General features: G+C 38.3%; 1 protein-coding gene across 1 annotated transcript in view; it reads left to right on the forward strand.

Annotated features, from left to right (window-relative positions):
• Nucleotides 1-19,912, forward strand: part of LOC136874368 (synaptonemal complex protein 3-like) — a 90,852-nt gene that overhangs the window by 10,501 nt on the left and 60,439 nt on the right. The window contains exon 2 of the mRNA XM_067148006.1: nucleotides 7,209-7,354. Within this exon, the coding sequence (XP_067004107.1) occupies nucleotides 7,209-7,354 (146 nt within the window). The remainder of the gene's footprint in view (nucleotides 1-7,208; nucleotides 7,355-19,912) is intronic.

Raw genomic sequence — 19,912 nt, forward strand, 5'->3', positions numbered from 1 at the left:
CTGAATAGGTTGGTCATTTTTGAAGAATGTGCTGGCCATAACAGGTCATGGGACTCTGCGCAGTCTTAGTATGCAATATCCATCATCATCTTACATACCAGGCCCATGACTCCATGACGTACATATCTGTCTCTCCGAGCCCCAGCGTAGCCATTCAGATCTCCTCTAATGAAGACAGACTTGTCTGAGAAAAATGGCTGCAGATGGGCATCAAGACTCTCCTAGAATTCCTCTTTTTCATTGTCTACACACCTGGCCTGGGGTGCATAATAGGAGACAATGCAGTTTTTCAATGTTGATGGACATAAGCCGGTCCAATACCCTAGTGACATTTGTGATAATGTTAGATAGTTGCTGATTCACAACAACTGCTACACCATTTCTTGTTATGACAGTCTCATGATAGATAACCTTGTAATCATCCCCTATTTCCTTTGCTTTGGAGCCTTTCCACTTTGTCTCTTGGGCACATGTGATATCAGTCCTTCTGTTCTTCAAGGTTTTGGCTTACTCTTGATGTCAACCAATCAACGTTCCAATGCTAAATGTATCAAACCACAAATGGACTAGCTTCTTTGGCCTGCCTCGTTCTTGAGCAGGTAGCCCTTCCACTTTCCTCATATCACTTGGGGTGAAAGTGGCTCGTGTTACTTTGGGGGAACATACTAGCATGATAAAAATTCTTATAAGACATAGCCACTGATATAACAGGAAATTACTTCAACCGATGTGTCACTTTGCCTGTTATTGAGGGCATTTTATACCTCCTGCTAGGTTTCACAGAGGCTGCCCTTAACCTGGAGAGCAGACACCTTTTGCAACCACCCCCTAACTTGGGGTACAAACACTGCTTGCTGGATTTCAGTGGCATTTCCTTCATTGGGGCACCTGCATCCATCTGAAGGGGTCTCCTCTGTCCGAAACTGTTGAACCCCCTTAGGGAGTCAGGTTGTCTACCACCGCCCAACACTTGGTGATCAGTCACTGGTGTACGGTCTATTCCATGCCGCAGCATGAAACCTTGGGCAGACAGTATTCCACATCCATCTCTATTCTTACTTATTCCTTTCTGAGCTGATCCAAGCGAGTAGCTCTCATGTTCTGCCATAACACACCCATTTTCACAGCCTCAGTCTTCCCTTTGTCACTTGTTCAGTGTCCAACTCTGAGCCAAATGTCAGAATGCTTTTAACCACAACATGCAACATCACTTTCTTTGTTTGTCTGGATAAGTGCCAACTACAAAAGATCACATTTAAAGATCTAATAGCTACCCTTGCTTGACGTACCCTGTGGGATATAACCACATCACATTGGCCAGGCTTATCCATTAATAAACCCAGGTACTTGAACACATCCATGTTTCTCACCCGGCTGAACTCAAAATTCAAATCCTCACCTTGCTCACTTCGAAGAACAAGATATTCTGCTTCATCCATATTGACTGCTAATCCCCGCTGTCTATATGCATCGACTAACTTACTAATTTGACACATGGCATCATTCCTATCCACAGCCAAAAGTACTTGATCATCAGCAAACAGTAGTGAATGTAAGCATTGATGCTGTATTGGCAAACCCAAACTTTTGCACTGTCTATTCCAATAGCCAAGAACAACTTCTAAATACATCTTAAACATAGTTGGTGACATAGAACACCCTCGTCTTAGTCCTGTACCCGAAATTTCTTCACAGCTGCCTTGCATCCGTTGTACATTCTATTGCTGTACCATCCACACCAACTTTTTTTCTATGCTTTCCATAGTAATTTCCTTGGCAGAGAATCATAAGCCTTTTCTCTATCAACAAATGCCAAATGAAGATAATTTTTAGCTGCCATTTCTGTCACATCTGTCATACACAAAAAATATTATCCACACAAGTTTCCCAGCAGTAAAAACCTGCCTTCTCCCGAGATACAACACGTGCAGTCTTTTCCAGTCTGTTCTTATTGAACAACCTACTCACCAAAGTCATGACATGTATTCCTCTATAATTAGTCAGATCAGATCTCATCTATTCCCTTTTTTTATATATACGGTGATAATGCACGACAGCTTCCATTCTTGGGATATTTCATCTCCTTCAACCACTTTATTAAAGATACTTACTAATGCTGCTACTACTTTAGGTCCTCCATATTTCAGTGATTCAATTACTATACCTCCAGGACCAGCAGCATTGCCACTTTTTGATTATTGAAGGGCCTGGTATACTTCATTCTCAGTCACCTTTTTTAGATCATAATTTGCTACTTCATTCTGTTCTTCTCAATATTCTTTTGTGTCCTCTGTAAGAAGAGTTTCACAAAGCCTCTTCCATTCAGAAATAGTAATCATTATGGCTCCTCTTCTAATTGTAGGAGATGCTCTCACTTGACATATAAATTGTCAAGCTTCTGATGACCTGTTATATCCAGCTGTATGTTCTACCTCAGCACATTTCTTCTTCTATGATTCCTCGTTAGCTCAAATAACTGTCCAGTTTTACTTTTACATTTCTCAACATCACTTCTATTTAAAGGATTCATTCAAAGTAAGGCCTATGTTCTGTTTCAAAATGTAATATGCCCTTCACATCCAATGAAACAGTGTTTTCATCAAGGAGCACTAATTTTAAGGATGTGCAGTGTTTTAATATGTTTTGGTCCCATTCCACTGAACAACACACATTCTGTAACTTCAAACACCATGGAAATGCACACATCCCTTTACGTTAATTAAACTAATGATTGCCTATGATACAACAGAGAATTCACGCACTCATCACCAAATTTATGTGTAGTGGTTTCTTTTTTTAGAGCAGTGGTTCTGCCGGATGTAGTACCGGTACTGCTAAAACGACCCTTCAACTTCAGAAGAGTGCAGTAGGACCAGTTTGCTGAAGACTTGGACAGTCAAATCATTAAATTGCGACCAGAAGTGAAGTCACATGAATCATTCATAAAACTGACCCAGAAAATATCTCGCAAACACATTTCACGGGGGTTATAAGAAATAAATTAACAAGAGGATCCACCTTTTCAATACAATATATCACATAAATAATATTACCTCAGTCTTGGGACTAGTTTCAGCCATTTAGTGGCCATCTTCAGCCAAAATAAAATTAAACAGATTATTTGATACCTAAAACTGGTAGTATGCAACATACAGTGCAAAAATATCTATATATTAAAACAATTTATGAAAACTAAAGTCGGTCAGTCCGGTCATTCTATCCATTCGATTTCCTTCATTTTTTCTTTAACTGAAAGGTATTCGTGCATATATTTGTCATCAGGTACTATAAATCACTTAACTTCCACCTTCCTCAAATTATTTGATTTGTTCAATTTTTGTCTCTTTGAAGCAGTCATATCTTTGGTTCTAATTGAGGTACGGAGTTTGTTTTGGCCTAAGAACACTCAGTGGACCAAGCTCTTTTCTTTCAGCTCTTAACTATTAAACTTGGTTGATTCTGAGGAAAGTTATGAGTGCACATTCAATTTGATGTCTCATTTCTTCAACATTTTTTCTCATTGAAGCAATCATATCTTTTGTTCTAATTGAGTTACACAGTTCGTTTTGGTCTAAAAACACTCAGTGGGTCAAGCGCTTTCTTTTGAGGCAATAAATACTTAAATTGGTAGATTCTGAGAAAAGTTATGAGTACATTTGTCTCTGTGACGAAGATCTTTGAAGGACTTTTTAACAGTTCGGCACGTAGTGTTGTTCCAAGGAACGTTTAATTCCATTTTTTTGTGTGATGTATTTTCAAGTGTTTTGTTGACATAATATTACATTCTGTTACCACAGCAGATCATGTTCTTTATTTCATTAACTCGAAACTTTGCAAATACACCCGTGAGGATAGTAACGAACAACACCATACTTTGTACATTGCGGGAGGAGCCAGTGGGAAACTGCTAGTATGAATAAAATATTTTAGATTATCATAATTTGAAGAAGGAAATCCCTGTTTTTAAAAAGAAAGTACTTGGAGAATTTAGAATGAAAGATTGTTGCCATGTAAAATGAATTCAGTGAACCCGCAATGGACATCCTGGAGAAAGAAATTTCAATTAGTATAACTAGAATCATATTTGGCTTAACCACACTAGGTTTGCAGAAATTGGAATTCGGCATTGGAAGTTGGCATTGCAGTCTATCACAGTAGTCATCTCCAGATTATTAGGCATAAAAGATCATTGGTTTTTAGACAGCACATTGTGAAACATTGAGAAACTTCTCTCCACATCGATGGATGTTAAGGTTGCATACTTGAAGCAAATGAGACCTCGTGGCAAAAATTGCTTGTCAGAAACACTTGCATCAACATTTTCTCCTTTCAGTATTCCACTTATCTTGCACATAATTTGATACCCCTGGATTTTTTCAAGGACTAGTTTAATTTTTTTTTGCTGATGGCTTTTCCAATTTCACATTCACATTGTTCCAATTGTTGCTGTACATCACTCAGCTTAGAGAGTATACAATGAATGGTTTCATTACATTTTTCAAGATAGTTTAAGAATGTCACTAAATAAGAAAAATTACTGTTAATGTATGCCAAACTGCCCTTCAACAGGTTTAGCCATTAGTTCTTGCGACATGTCTATGGAAGCAGCATCTTCCCTATCCAAGCTGTTAATCACAGATTTAATCCCATCCAAATGATTGCAGTAATACATGCAAGCGCTTAACCAAGTACCCGAATGGAAATTCTAAGTTCCCATGGAGGGAATTAGATATTTTTCCACCAATAGAGCATATCAAAAATCAGAACAAAAATTAGATGTATGGCTTTTCAGGCATTTGCTCTATTAACCAGCGTTTCATCTTAGGTCTGACACTAGACTCTTCAGAGTGGGATGTGTCAGACCCTACCCACTGACACTGGGGTGTATGCAGGTGAACTTATCAGAAGCCTATTTAACAGGCAAAGTCTGATAACTGCATACGGGAGATAAAACTCCACAATGGAATTTATGCCCACCTAGCAATTCCGAATGGAAATTCTAAGTTCCCATGGAGGGAATTAGATATTTTTCCACCAATAGAGCATATCAAAAATCAGATAAAAAATTAGATGTATGGTTTTTCAGGCGTTTGCTCTATTAACCAGCGTTTCGACTTAGGTCTGACACTAGACTCTTCAGAGTGGGATATATCAGACCCTACCCAAGTACCCCACGGTGTCAGAACTGGTTCCGGAGGTAGAGGTATATCAGTAGCATTCTCATGAAAATGGCGCTCTGTAGACGGGGATTTTTAAGAAAAATTTCTTAACATTGGATACTAGTTTGTCAACATCTGGAAAACACTTCACACTTCTTCACTCGCTTGATGTAAAGCACGTGAAAGGCAGGTTACATGAACCAGCTTTGAATAAAATGCTTTTATTGCTGTTCCTGCCTTTACCATGTAAAGAGAAAAAGCAGAACATTGTCATGCTTTATTCCCTGTGGCCATAATAGTATGAGGCTTTTGTCAAACAGCTGGCAAATACTTTGGTCATTCACTTTCTTCAAGATGTCCATTGTGAGGAAAAATATTTCCCTAGGCTTGTCCTTTTCTAATGTACCAACAATCACATTTGCAATGGAGTGACCCACTTCATCACATCGTCAATAGACACAAAAATTGACTTATCTGCAATGCAGTTGAGGATTTTTTCAGTCATGTCTTCATAGCAGTGGTACACGTACTCCTTTTGGAGGGTAGACTCATCAGGAATGTTCCAATTTGTATACTGTTCCAGAAACATTTTTAAAGATTCATTGCTTATCTTTGCTAATGGTATATTTGCTCTAACTAAAGCACTGCAAAGGTCTTTGTAAAACGGAGACGCCTTAGAATATTCACTACCACTTTGCCCTAACAAAAGCTGCGATTTCCTTTTCTCTGCGGTCCGGGAAACTGCTCTCACTTGTTTCTCACGCCCAACGTGCTGTTGGACATGGAACCGCTTTTCTGTACTAACTTTCATCTCATGATATTTGCAGAAAAGAATACTTCCATCAGTAGAAAATACCTCTGCTCCAAATAAAGACACAAGTTCTTGCAAAAAAGTAGTTTTGCTCCGCTTCACTTGAGGCATGTTAATGTTCTGGCTTTCTTCTACAAATTGAAGTCAAACATAAAGTCTAAAAACAACTACCTCGCACCCCACCCTCTCTGCCTTGCCATAAGGTGCCAGTTCCTTATCTGATTTATGATCTTTCCCGGTGTCTGCTGTCCGGTCATACCTGCTTCTGTCCGTCCAGGAATGTTTTTCTCTCTTTTCAGATATGGTTAAAATATATCTATTTATTTCAGAAAAGATGTTTAAGAGGTAATGAACTAATGATGATTCAAATTGAGAATGGGCAGTAGAAATGTAGTCAAAAGAACAGGAGGTTTGAAAAAAAAAAAAAACTGTTAAGACATGAAAAAGGCAAAAAAAAAAAAGGACCAATAAAACTCATAATTTTCTAGCCTATAATGACCCATAATGAGCATATTTTATGATGGGCCTCGTCTTCAGACACTCAAGAAAAAAAGGACTTTTCCTCAACCTCTGAGCCCTACTAATGACCATTGGGCCCCGATATTTATATTGATGCCTTTGGTCCATCAATTTTAAATTTTTTTAGAACTATAGTACTGCAGTTGACATTAGGCTATTGGTATAAACACACATTGAGGAGCTGATAATTATGCTGTTTTTCCCCTTAAAACAATAATCACCATCACCACACATTGGCAACTAACACTGGAAGTTTGGAAATTGATTGCTGAATCTCTGGTAAGAGTCAGATGCATGGCAGTGTATGACCACTATTTGGATCTAAGAATGGCCCAGGTGTCACTAACTTGTAAGTCTTGAAATAAAGGGTATTATCCAAGGAGTTTAAGTGTGAAAAAGTATACATAATAACTAATCCCAGAATAGCTGCTGACAGCATGAATGACTAGTAGGTATAGTATATCAGTCTTCCTATTACGTGTTTGTGAGTAAGCACACTTTGCTCTAAAGGAGGGCATTTCTGAACAAGTTTGTTTTTATTATTGTAATCTTATCCTTCTCTCTAAAATTGCCCCATCAACTTTAAAAAGTATATAAAATATATATTTTGGTATTGTGCAGAGTACAAGAGATGTTGTCTGATAAATTTTGATTACATATGCCTTTATACAAAGAGTGCAGAACTAAAAGCTTTATTATACATGGTTCATTATTTACAGGAGCCATTAAGGCGAATCAAGCAAAGATTAAGGAGATGTGGCAGTATCAAGCAGAAAATAGGAAGACCTTCAATGAAGAGCTTTATAAAAATGTAACGGTAGTAATAAACCAATGGGAAGCTGATCTTGCACATTTTAGAGAGCAAGTAAGTTACAGCTTTTATAGCATAACTAGTGTGCATTTTTGGACTGGTATTAAAAACAACAGGAAACTCTATGCAATGAAATGAATTGTCTTTCTGTCTTCTGAATAATTCTGTATTCCCAAAGTATGATTCATGATCATTTACTGTGAAATGAATTTCATTTTAATCATTCACTGAATCTTGTTCAAAATTGAGGCGGTTTGAAAATTAAAAACTGAACAGTAATAAACAAACAAGGAAAAGATAAACAACATACACAAATACAAGGATAACTAAAGGTGATGTGAACAGATGGACAATAGGATGTAGAAGGTGCTGAGCAACCCTGCCAGGAACATGAACCGGAGACACACTCTTGAACACAGGCAATCATGTTTCTTAAAATTTATTTAAAATTTCATAACACTTTTACTATTATCAAAAGGTAACTCTACTTAGTAATACACTTAAGTTTCAAAAATTGATGTTAAAAGATAAATAGCTCAAAGAAGTTAAAGAAGGGCACATTTGAAGCTGACTGCATGCTGACACTCATAAAATGCTTTGAAGAAATTACACTTAATCTTACTTTTGAAAACCTTGAAGGTTAATAAGGCAACCAATCAAATTGAGAGTCGTGCTTGCAGGCACATGAAGGTGATACCAACGTTAACCGTCCCCTAAGTTTGAGAACAACACATTAAAAGGAAAGGAGGTAATGGAGCATAGATAAGAACCAAATGATGAATATCCCGGGAATTGGTCACAAGGCCGAAAATACATTTCAAGATGAAGGGGAAATTTAAAAGGGTTACCAAAAAGTTCTATGTCTGCCACAAGTTAATACAGTTTACTACAGAGTTAACAAAATTTAACTGATAGCGTCAAATTATGATTTACTAGATAGCAAAATCCTAAGCTTGGAATTTAAGATTCCATTATACAGTGGGCTAGTCCCATTTTACAGGAAACTGGCAAACAATGACATGATTTTTACTTTACAAGTAAGGTTGCTTGCTTCCAAACAAAAATGTATCTAGAATTGAAATGAGCTATTTCGACTAAATTAAATCATCAAAGATTCAAGACTGCCCTGTAGAATTCCTGCGAGAGAAAACAAGTTAATTTAAGACATTCTAAACAATGAAAACTCACTTGATTCCTTTATTCCGCAACATCAAGCTACACTTCTTTGTGGTCAAAGAGCCCGAACCAGACATGTCTGTCTTGACTGAGAACTAAGATGAGAATCAGGGACGCTAACTTTTACGTCTAAGACATAAACCTACCAGTTTTTTGCGCCACCCTTCCAGAACAACAGAACCAATCGACCAATCACATGCAGAGTTTCAGCCAGAGCAGATCTCGCATCTTCTTACACGAGGGTGGAAAATTCCCACATTATCTGACATAGACCAGAACACTCCAGAACAAGGGCTCCTTCTGTCATCAGCAAGTCATGAGAAATAAAGAGCCAGGCATTCCATAGGATGCTCAAACAGTTCTCTTCTCTATTTTACTGTGCAGTAACTACTTAATGCCATGCACACGTATCTAACTATTTTATAAGTTTCCTTTACAAACAGCACATCCTCCTCCCCCCAAAACTGAGCCCTAGCTCAACAACATTTCTTACACACACACAGATTTAAAAATAAAAAGCACACAAAAAAGCTGGGAATGATCACACTACAGGCTTGATGCTTCTTGTGACGCAGAGTCTTCCTACTTATGTTGTGACAGAAATCGATTGAGTGTATTTTTTCCCACATATAGCCAACCAATATTTCACGCGGTCTTAAGATTGCTGTTCTGATCTTCCCAAGTTCCTCTGATTTCTGCTGTCTTCAATCTTTCACCACTTCAGTCCATGGAGTTTGTTCGATAACCTGCACTTGACAGTCCTGTGCTTGGCCATCTTCATAAAAGTTTTATTTTTTCACTGTAGTATTATCACAACTTCTAGTTCCAACATGTTCCACTGCAGGGATCTTACTGTTTCTTATTCCCTGATACACTGTCACTGACTCACATTGTTGATCCATTAATTGGTTACCCATGTCTTGGGTAGTGGTTTATTGTTTAACTGTTGATGGTGTTGGAGCCTTGGATTTCATACTAACTGGAAATTTGTGTTTTTCTAATTCCTTTTGTAGTCTTGTTTCCTCTCTTATATTATCTTGTAATTTGATTTCCATTACATAAAGCATTTCCTGAATCTTACGTGTTAACACATCCGATAAGTTGGCGTCACTTACTGATTTTGTCAAAATCTTAGTCTTACACTTAATGCATAAACATGAGAGTCTGCTTTTCTACTTTTTTCCTTTTAATGCAACATATTCTCCTTTTGTTAGACCACTGCAATCAAGGCACTGCCATTTGTTACAAGCATCACATTCAATAGCATTTTCAGTGTATGCTATTATTTTGATGCATATATCGCACTTGATCTTTGCTATCCTTAGTTCTAGAATGGGTATTTGCTCAATTTGGTCATTCTCAGATCTAAATTAATATTTGCAATACCAAAATTAATGAGCTCGCTTGGTGGCCATGGTCATAATGCCATTAGGTATATATGGTCTGACACCGTGGTTTGCCAGTTTGAATCCTGTTGGTTGAAAAAATGTCACCATCAGAATGTTGGCCAGCAGGGTAGGGGGTGGTGGTATACAATTTCTGATCACCAGATTCCGTGCCAAAAGCCTGGATTAAATCCCAAATCTCTCTGCAGTGCTCATATGGAGTGAGGGCATATGGTGCTGTTGATGGTGATTCATCCATTGGATGGCAACCCAAAGCCTTGTGCAGACCACTTGGTGCTATTCGACAGTAGTAGTTAAGTGCCAACATCGGGTTTCACTCTCTCCCTTCCTATTATCATATGTCACGTCATTCATTTCATCTCATTAACTCCTCTGACAAGGATGTCAGGAAGGGCATCTGGTCGTAAAATCTCACTACAAAGATTCATCTCACTCCATACCCAATCCCACAGAGAAACGGAACAAGGGTTGGACATACAAATACTGAAAATAATGAAAGTGACCAACCGCAATCAATCCACCATAACCCACACTTTCTTTTACCAGTTAAGCAACCACTTTTGCAGCACACACATAGGCTTACGTGATATTTGAAATCAACTGTTAAGGTAGTAATCACAACACCAGCAACACAGTTATTACCCTAAAAATACACACACAAACAATACGATGATGCCTTTCATTTTACATCACACAACCAGCAGCCAAAACTATACACTTTCCACACTCACATTCTACTAATATTGTTTCCATGCCACACCACCACTGGCTTAAAGGTCAAATTATGAGTTTCATTTCTCTGTTGAATTTGATTTATAAAATATGCTTGTTTACCTCATCCAAGTATTCTCATAAACAAGGCAGAAAAGTCTGTATTCTCTGTACTACATGCACTATTTATTTTAATTTTCAGAAGATGTGTATCTGTAGACTGACTATAATAACCTTGTAAACAGAGTATAATTGACAGTGAGCCAACAGATAACATACCACATAAGATGGAAAGTTGTTCTAAACAATCGCAATAATCAATAGTTATTACAGTTTGTCCACAAAATATGAAATAATGTACTAGGTACAAAATTAATTGTTCTTCGATATAAGTTATTTGAACAGAAATCTATATATATAACATAAGAGTTTTGTCTGTACATTGCTCAGAATTTGAAAGGAATGATATTTCTGTATCAGTCATGTTCACAGTAACAAGGAAATGCACTTTTTACTTTTCCGTAATTTCTGTCTGTCTGTCTGTCTGTCTGTATGTATGTATGTACACGCATCACTAGAAAACGGCCAAAGAGAATTTAATGAAAATTCGTATGCAAAGTTGGAGAATAAGTCGCTACAATCTAGGCCATAAATAATTTTATTCACGCTGATAGAAATGGTAGTTTAGGGGAAGGCCTAAAATTTAATTTTCAAATATTTATGTGTTTTGTAGTCCTATCTTAATAAAAATTGGTATGCAAAGTTGAGGAATACATCGCTACAATCTAGGCTATAAACAATTTTATTCACGCTGAGTGAAATGGTAGTTTAGGGGAAGGCCTAAAATTTAATTTTAAATATTTACGTTATTGAAAATTGATATACAAAGTCGGAGAATGAGCCATTACAATTTAAGCTATAAATAATTTTATTTACGCTGAGTGAAGTGGTAGTTTAGGGGAAGGCCTAAAATTTAATTATCGAATATTTATATTATTAGTTGTCGTATCGATAAATACTACATAACCAAAGTTATATAAATTAAATTTCCGACCATTTGTCTTATACATTTTTATTGTACCGGCTATGATAACACAGATATTCATGAATTTTTTTTTTTTTTTTTTTTTTTTTTTTTTTTTGCTAAGTCCATATCAACGCCGAGCCACGAGAAAATGGGTTAACAGAATTTAATGAAAATCGGTGTATAGAGTCGGGGAATAAGAAACTACAGTCTAAGCCATAAACAATTTTATTCATCCTGGATGAAATTGTAGTTTAGGGAAAGATGCCTAAAATATAATTTTTAAATACCAATGTTATTAGTCCTATCAATAAGTTCTATATAAAAAATTATAGAGAATACAATTTCCGATCATTTATCTTTTATTCAGTTTTACCGTACCGACTATGATAAGAGTAGTATTTCAGAGTCGGAATAAAACGAAATGTGAAGGCCTACAATATCGAAAGCGCATAATATTGATCAACAATAACATTACATTGACCATTGTTTATTGTGATGTTCTTTGTCTCTTATGCAGCCTCTCAACTCCGATAGATGGGATTACTGCTGCGTACCGATTATAACAGCCTGACTGAATATTGGCAGGAAATAGCCGGAGAGTTAGAAAACTTTCTTCTTTAGCATGCCATTCCTCTGGTTCATTCATTTTCTGATACAGCTGGTACGTAACACATTGGTTCATCATAGTATTTCAGCTATTCGATCCCTACTCTGACGCGCTGCTTTGATTGAGCACGTGCATACTTAAGTCAGAGCTTCACTTAGTGGTAGTAGTAGTAGTAGTAGTAGCAGTAGTAGTATGGCCTGGTCTAGAATAACAATTTAGACCTATTCCAAATTATAGCATCACAATATTCACTTAATAACTCAAAATTTAACCCTGAAAAGAGCCGTTTCTTAAGAAAAGCTTCTCTCTCTTCACTATTAAATTCTACATTCAATTTATTCCAAATTAGCAGTAAAGAGGGGGTTTCTCCTCTGGCTTGAAGGAAAAAATTTGCCTTCAAGTCAGATAGGTTTTTCTGCCGCCAGTGTAGTGAATTGATATTTTCCTACTCATCGGGTACTCCTAGGAAACAGATTAGTAATTGGGCATAGTTTTTTGCCCTGGGAGTCTCCACTATTCGACCCTCTCCCCGCTGAAGAAAGCCGAAGAGTGTTCACAGATCACGGCTGTCTGCGGCCTGGTCATTCCAGCTCTGGAACTTTGGACTGTTAGATCGGCAGCGTAGTCCTGTTCGTTAAAAGTGAGAAAATATGTGGTGTTTCATTTGAACAAGTATTTCATAATATGAAAGCATTGCTTTTAATCGCACCATTCGTACTGACGTCATTTTAATGTATGTTCCTTTCAGTTGGGAAAACCACTAAGACAGTCTTTCTGAGGATGTAAAAAGGCATTATAATGAAAACATCCCAACCTGTGACTGATAGTATGCAATTGGGTCTACCATTACAGTGAAAATTCCCTAACTCATTCTTCATATGAGAAAAGATGTTTGGTGACTTTCCGTCGCGTTTCTAGGGTAACGTTAAGAGCTATACAATTTAATACAATCTTGCTCACAATGTGTACACTACCTAACCTAGAATTCTGTATACAATGTAGAATTCTGTAGCAAAGCACAGGTACATCAGCTAGTAACTCATATAATTACATAATTGCTCACAAATTGTTCACATTATTTCATGTACTGAATAAGAATTTTCTTCAGTTTACAAAACTGTCAGTATTTCAAATTACAATAACATGAGATTAAGGCAGTGAATATTCGATAAATCTACCTGTGGCAGAATTTAATACATTTTGGGCAATGCTATACTTGATGTGACATGACATTCATACAAGAATAAGATGGATGGACAGAGATGACAAGGCTCGGTAACACAACTAGGGTATTTCAGTCTAAGAGACCCCATAATCTACCAAGCTGAGTAATTAAATTTTGAAGGCATGGAAATCCAGGAACTCATACAATTAGTCTGTAAAACCTGAAACTGAAGACATTTTTTTAACGAACCAACTCCTGCATATCCCCAGTTTGATTTTGTGTTGGTAAATCTGTAGTCATCTGACCAAAAATCCTAAACTTCCTGCCAACATACTTCTCATCTAATTTTAGTCTATCCATCTTCCTTTTCAGATTCTCTAACCTACCACAATGATTCCAACTTCTAATATTCCACGCACCGACTCGCAAAATGTTAGTATCCATCTTCCTGATGATTGCTCCTGGGGATCCAAGTGGGGGACTATTGTACTTCCGGAATATTTTACTCGGGAGGAAGCCATTATCAGTGCATCGTTCATACAGAGAGAGCTGCATGTCCTCAGGAGTTAGTTACGGCTGTAGTTTCCCGTTGCCTTCAGCCGTGTAGCAGTATCAACACATCTAAGCCATGTTGAGTATTATTACAAGGCCATATGAGTCAATCATCTAGACTGCCGCCCTTGCAACTTCCGAAAGACTGCTACCCCCCTTTCGATGAACCATTCTTTAGTCTGGTCTCTCGACAAATACTCATTTGATATGGTTGCACCTGCAGCTCGGCTATCTGCTTCACTGGGATGCACAAGCCTCCCCACCGCAGCAAGGTCACAAGGTTTACAGGGGAGTTTGCTCAGCATATAAGGAGAAATTCAAAAATGTTTGGAGAATATCTTCCTATCACAGTATAAACAAAATTTCTCAACTCCCCAGAAGCTTCAGACATAATGCAGCCCCATATCACTATAGCCTCTCCACCCCACTGGATGGCAGGAGCCATGCATGAGGCAAGAATTTATCTGTCTTTGTATGGCAGACTAAAAATTTTCTCTTTGGAAATAACCAGAAGTGAGATTTGTCACAGAAAACAACATGTCCCCTTGCTTTTTTCAACCAGTGATCATCCTGCCTACAAAAGTCCAAGTATGTTTTCCTGTTCACCCTAGACAAAAGTGGGTTTTGAAGAGAATAAGAAGACTTCATGCCTTTGTCATGAAGTTTTGATGATACTGTGTTAAAATGAATATTAACATTGTAAATGTTCATTAAATTAGTTGTACAGCAGAGCTAACATGGTTTAGTACTCATCTGAACACATGGATGATAATATAATATAATATAATGTAATATAATATAATATAATATAATATAATATAATATAATATAATATAAATGTCGCATACAAAAAAGATGTGACTTACATTGTCAGCATCATGACAATAAATACACAATGGATCGCTCGCTCTGCCTATTCTATGTAGAAATTTTCTAAAGTATCCATGGCCTGTCAAGAGCTGCGTAATGTAATAATTAACTTCACCATGTGCCTGTGCTACCTAGTTCGCTTAACATGATATTAGCCACTTAGTCTATTTCCCTCGTGGATCTTCCTCCCATCTTTGCTGCCATTGTTCCATTTGTTTACCATAAGCCAGTTTCTTGATGCATTCCTTTCCTAACTATCCTTGAGTATGCCAGGCTTCCTGTCTCTCTAAGGCAAATAAGTCAATCAGTGGCACTGCTGCTACTGTAAGGATCGCAGGTTCGGATACTATACGATAAGCACTTATAACATTCTTAAAGCTGATCTCTGCTGTACTGCAGCTATCCTATGCTGGTATTTTTTATACTTCAAAGACTCAGCCCAAATTTCTGAACCATATAGAAGTATTGATTGAACTATCGGCAAAAGTCGTCTCTTGCTGGACTTCGGACCTTTTACATTGCTCATTAATCAGCTTAATGCAATAGTTGTTTTCTCTGCCTTGTCTACCACACATTTTATATGATCCCAGAATGTAAGTTTGGTATCAAGTGTTACGCCAAGATACTTTATACTTCTAGATGCTTTGATCACTATTTGTTCAACCTGCATTGGAATGATGGTCATAATTATTTTTCTTGTCAGAACAACAATCTCTTTTATATGATTTGCTAGAAGTAATCTGTGATTCGCCATCCATTCTTTGACACGTTGCATCACTTGATTCAGCTTAAACTGAGCCAACTCCAAATCTCGAGTTACTCTCAAAATAGCTACATCATCAGCATAACCCACTAGCATAGTGTCTTCCACCAACAGACATGATGTTCCAAAGATTTGGTCCAAGGATAGACCCTTGTGCTGCACCAGCTGTGAGATATTTCTTTCTCTGACCATCTTCTGTATAATATACTATAGTGCGATCTTTCAAATTCGTCTTCTGGTAAACAGGATCCAAATAATTCTTTCTTAAAGTGGTTTCATTAGGTATACTACGGCCACTGATCTCTCCCAAGAATGTTTTCATGGTCAGGTTACTCAGCACATTCCATGGGACGTTTGTAGACACCAACACCTGACATAGGCAAAAGGCCTGCCAACTGCGGAAGAAATAAAAGTTTGCTTACTGTTGCTGCTGGACTTATTTCTCCTCACTACGCTAGCTATGTGAGCAGCTGCAGATTTATGCTGCTAGGATTTCTGCTCACATTTAACCTGAAATGAAGAATCCAAATCCTAAGTACTTTTCAGTAAGCGAGGTAGGGTATTGGAATGCAGGTTTTAGGTCAGTTATGGGAAACTTACTTCCTTGGAGCATGCCTGACAAAAGATTACTCGACCATCCATAGTGAAGTATCCATCTGTAGCAATCCATTTTCTCAATAAGTGCAATTTAGGCATTGTTTCACTTTACAACAATAAATGGTTAGAAAATACTGCAGGAACCATTCACCACACACTCTGCCGGCAGTACTTTCTGTGGATGACTGGAGGTGAAACTGTTTATGTTCCTCCTGACCTTCTATCAGGTGCATCAAGGAGCTACCAGATATCACATACGTAGTGGGAAGCATGGGACATGCTGCATTTAATGGTAGTAACCTGAACTATCTCTGTCCTGCTTGTAATCGCGGTGGAAATAATTTTACAATGCATTTCAATGGGGAAATAATATTCTTTATTTGAAGAAGGTAAAACAGCTATTTAGGTTATTTTAAGTGTCAACCCCTTATTTAGGTTGTTTTTAGGTGCAATGAAATTCACATATTCTGCTCCAGGAAGTGTGAAATAAACTAATGTATTGAAATTTGTAAATTATATAGCAAGGAAAAAAAATAGGTTAAAACCTAAAAATCTGGGCCCTATTAATAACTGGTGTAAAAAAATAAACAAGAAAAATCCAAAAAATTTCAAATGTTCTCAAATAAAATTACAATATAATTCTTTGAACAATTAAATTTTAAGAACCAGCATATGAATTGCAAATGATATTCAAACTTTATTCAAATAATTAAATAAAAAGTACAAGAACTAAACAACCTTCTCGTGACCACTGCTGCCAGAATGCATGCACAGTGGAGGCATTCCTGCCAAGGCATTCTGCAATAGCGTGGAAGGAAAATCCACCTTCATGTAACCCTATTATACGGCCTTGTTCAACCGCAGTGAGCTGCTGACACTGGCCTTTTCATCATCATAAAGGCATTCTTGACCCACTTACAGTCACTCTCTGTCCAATCTCACAGGTAACTAACACTTTTGCACAGTACAGCCTGTATTTAAAGCAAACCTGGTGTGCAATGTCATGGAGTTGCTACTAGCGCCATGCTAATGCGATTTGCGGGAAATTTGAATCAGCGTCATCGTTCAGATGTATAAACATGCCTACCAACGTTCGTTAATCTAGTACAACCCCTCTTGGTTTTTGGATTTTTTTCCTGCCAGTGTATTTTCTATCACCCTTGGTTTTGTAAACAAAGTGATGGAAAGAAGGTATCAGGGCTGCTGGAATACCAATATGATGTGAAACTTCTGCTGGTCACTTCATAAAGAAGTTCACCAAGTGACTCACAGGAGATAAAGCTATACTGGAAGCTTTAAGGAGAAGAGGGAAAGGAAGTATATGAAAATGGACACACAAGCCTATGTAATAGAGATATTTTCATGTTTAGATTTACATAAAAGCTTTGTACATATTGTAACATTAATTTAGTTTTCATTCCTAAAGTATGTTCCACTGGTTTGTAATGAAGTCATATTGTGACGAAACAGATTTGCACAGAACAGTACCATTGCTCCACTTCCCAGCCTTGGAGACTCGAGGAAGCCTGGAAGGCATCCGTCCAACAGCGGTTTCATTTGCGCTATCAGAGCAGATGAAAGTTCTTTCACGTCTTCCTCCTTCAATTTCCCATCTGGAAAGGTTTTAGGTATTATTGCTACCTTGATTGAAGTTAGTCTTTCCGAATGCCGGGCTGAGTGGCTCAGACGGTTAAGGCGCTAGCCTTCTAACCCCAACTTGGCAGGTTCAATCCTGGCTCAGTCCGGTGGTATTTGAAGGTGCTCAAATACGGCAGCCTTGTGTCAGTAGATTTACTGGCACGTAAACAAACTCTTGCGGGACTAAATTCTGGCACCTCGGCATCTCCAAAGACCATAAAAGTAGTTAGTGCGACGTAAAGCAAATAACTATTATTATTATTATTAGTCTTTCCGAAAAGGACATGACTGTCTCTTCTTTCTGTTTTTTGGCGGGTGGTTTTTTAGCCGAACTTGATGGCGTACTACCCCCCGACCTTGGCCTTTTGGGCGTTGTCGGAGGGATAGCCTCTCGCCGATCCCTGTTCCTTGGCTTCTTCTCCGTCCAAGTTCCAGCCGCTATTTTGGCTTCCTTCCTTGCTCTCTTCCTTTCCTTGTAATATGCACTGTTGCGAGGTGGTGTGTTGATATGAAATCTGTTGATTTTCGATGCAGAAATCTTCTGTCTCTACGGACGTTCCTGGTTTGCTTGTGGTAGCAGTCTGCACTACTGAAGCTTCTGTTGCCATTTCTTGTTTTGAGTCAGCAACAGCCTGTCCAATTGGGACTTCTGTCCCCATTTTTTCATCTTGGGCTTGCTCCCGGATCTGCTCTACTGGAGCTTCCATGGCTTCCCTTGATGTCGAAGTTTTTGAAACTGGTTCTTTATAAGCATCCATATTTCAATCAATCATAGGGTTTTTGCCCCTTCTAGGGTCCTGAGTGTAGTTCTCACCATCCGTGGTGTGGCATACAGCCAGACATTGTCCTCCCGCAACTCAGGCTCTCCGTAGCAGAGACCATGCCCCTCAGTCATCCATCCAGCAGTCTGCCCCTGGCCCGAACCTAGCAGGTTTGTTCCTCCTTCAGTAGGGTTACTCATGTGGTCTCCACTTGGCATTATCATGAATGAGTTCATAGCCATGACTTTCCCCCTTGGTTGGGATCGCCCCTTTTCCAACCCGCAGCTCGTCCAGGCTACGTAAAGCAAAGTGATGCGTTGGTTCCAGCATCCCGCAGTGAGCCTTCACCTCAATCACCAGCCCCACTTCACCTGAACCACTGTATCACCCATGTGGAGGAACCATGGATGCTTCTCTAGCATGTGTGGGCGAGGCCTCCACTTCTAAGCCTTGAACTTGGGCTAGTAACAATACCATAACGGTATAAGTGACATTTTAATCATTCACAGAAAGAGCCATTTGAACATTTTAACACTTGTATACAGTTTCTTCTTCTTCTTCTTCTTCTTCTTCTTCTTCTTCTTCTTCTTCTTCTTCTTCTTCTTCTTCTTCTTCTCTGTTTCCAAGACTATAAATCCATCAAGTTGTTTCATGCTTTCTGTTAATAATGACCGACGTCAGTGATTTCGAGAGTGACAAATGGACAGGCAGAGGATGGAGATGCACAATTGTCTATTCAGCTCCCTTCTGCCTTAGATTGTAATAGAACTCATGGTAAACTGGTGCAATGAAAGGCAACAGTGACATTAATTCATCCTGGTTCACTTATTTCAGTTGACTGTGAATCTCGGAGATATGGGAGATCGCTTGGTTTATTGGCTGGTCTACATGGTTGAGCAAGGTTTACTTTATGGAATTCTATTTTCTCATTCATTGTTTCCTTGAAGTACAATACCTTTGGGTCACTTTTTCTGTACTGCATCTATCTCATTCTTAACCAGCTGATATTTTGCCTATCTGTATCCAATTTTCTGTTGACAAGAACTTTTGCTATGGGTTCAGTTGAGAAAAAAATGTCTTGATGGACTTTGGCAATATGAAACTGAGTTCTTGCTTCCTCAGCTACCTTCATCCAATCACGAAGCCCAAACACATAATGTGTTTTCTTTTTTTTTCTCTATATATGCGCAAAATCTGCATCAGTTTTTAGATAGCTGTGGCCAGGCGTCAGGAATTTAAGGTCGACTACTTCAATACCAGTCTGGCCCCGCGGTGTAGGGCGCAACGTGTCCGCCTGTCACCCGGCGGCCCCGGGTTTGATTCCTGGCCAGATCAGGGG

Source organism: Anabrus simplex, chromosome 5 (genome assembly GCF_040414725.1).
Source record: "Anabrus simplex isolate iqAnaSimp1 chromosome 5, ASM4041472v1, whole genome shotgun sequence".
In the NCBI taxonomy this organism is placed as follows: Eukaryota; Metazoa; Arthropoda; class Insecta; order Orthoptera; family Tettigoniidae; genus Anabrus; species Anabrus simplex.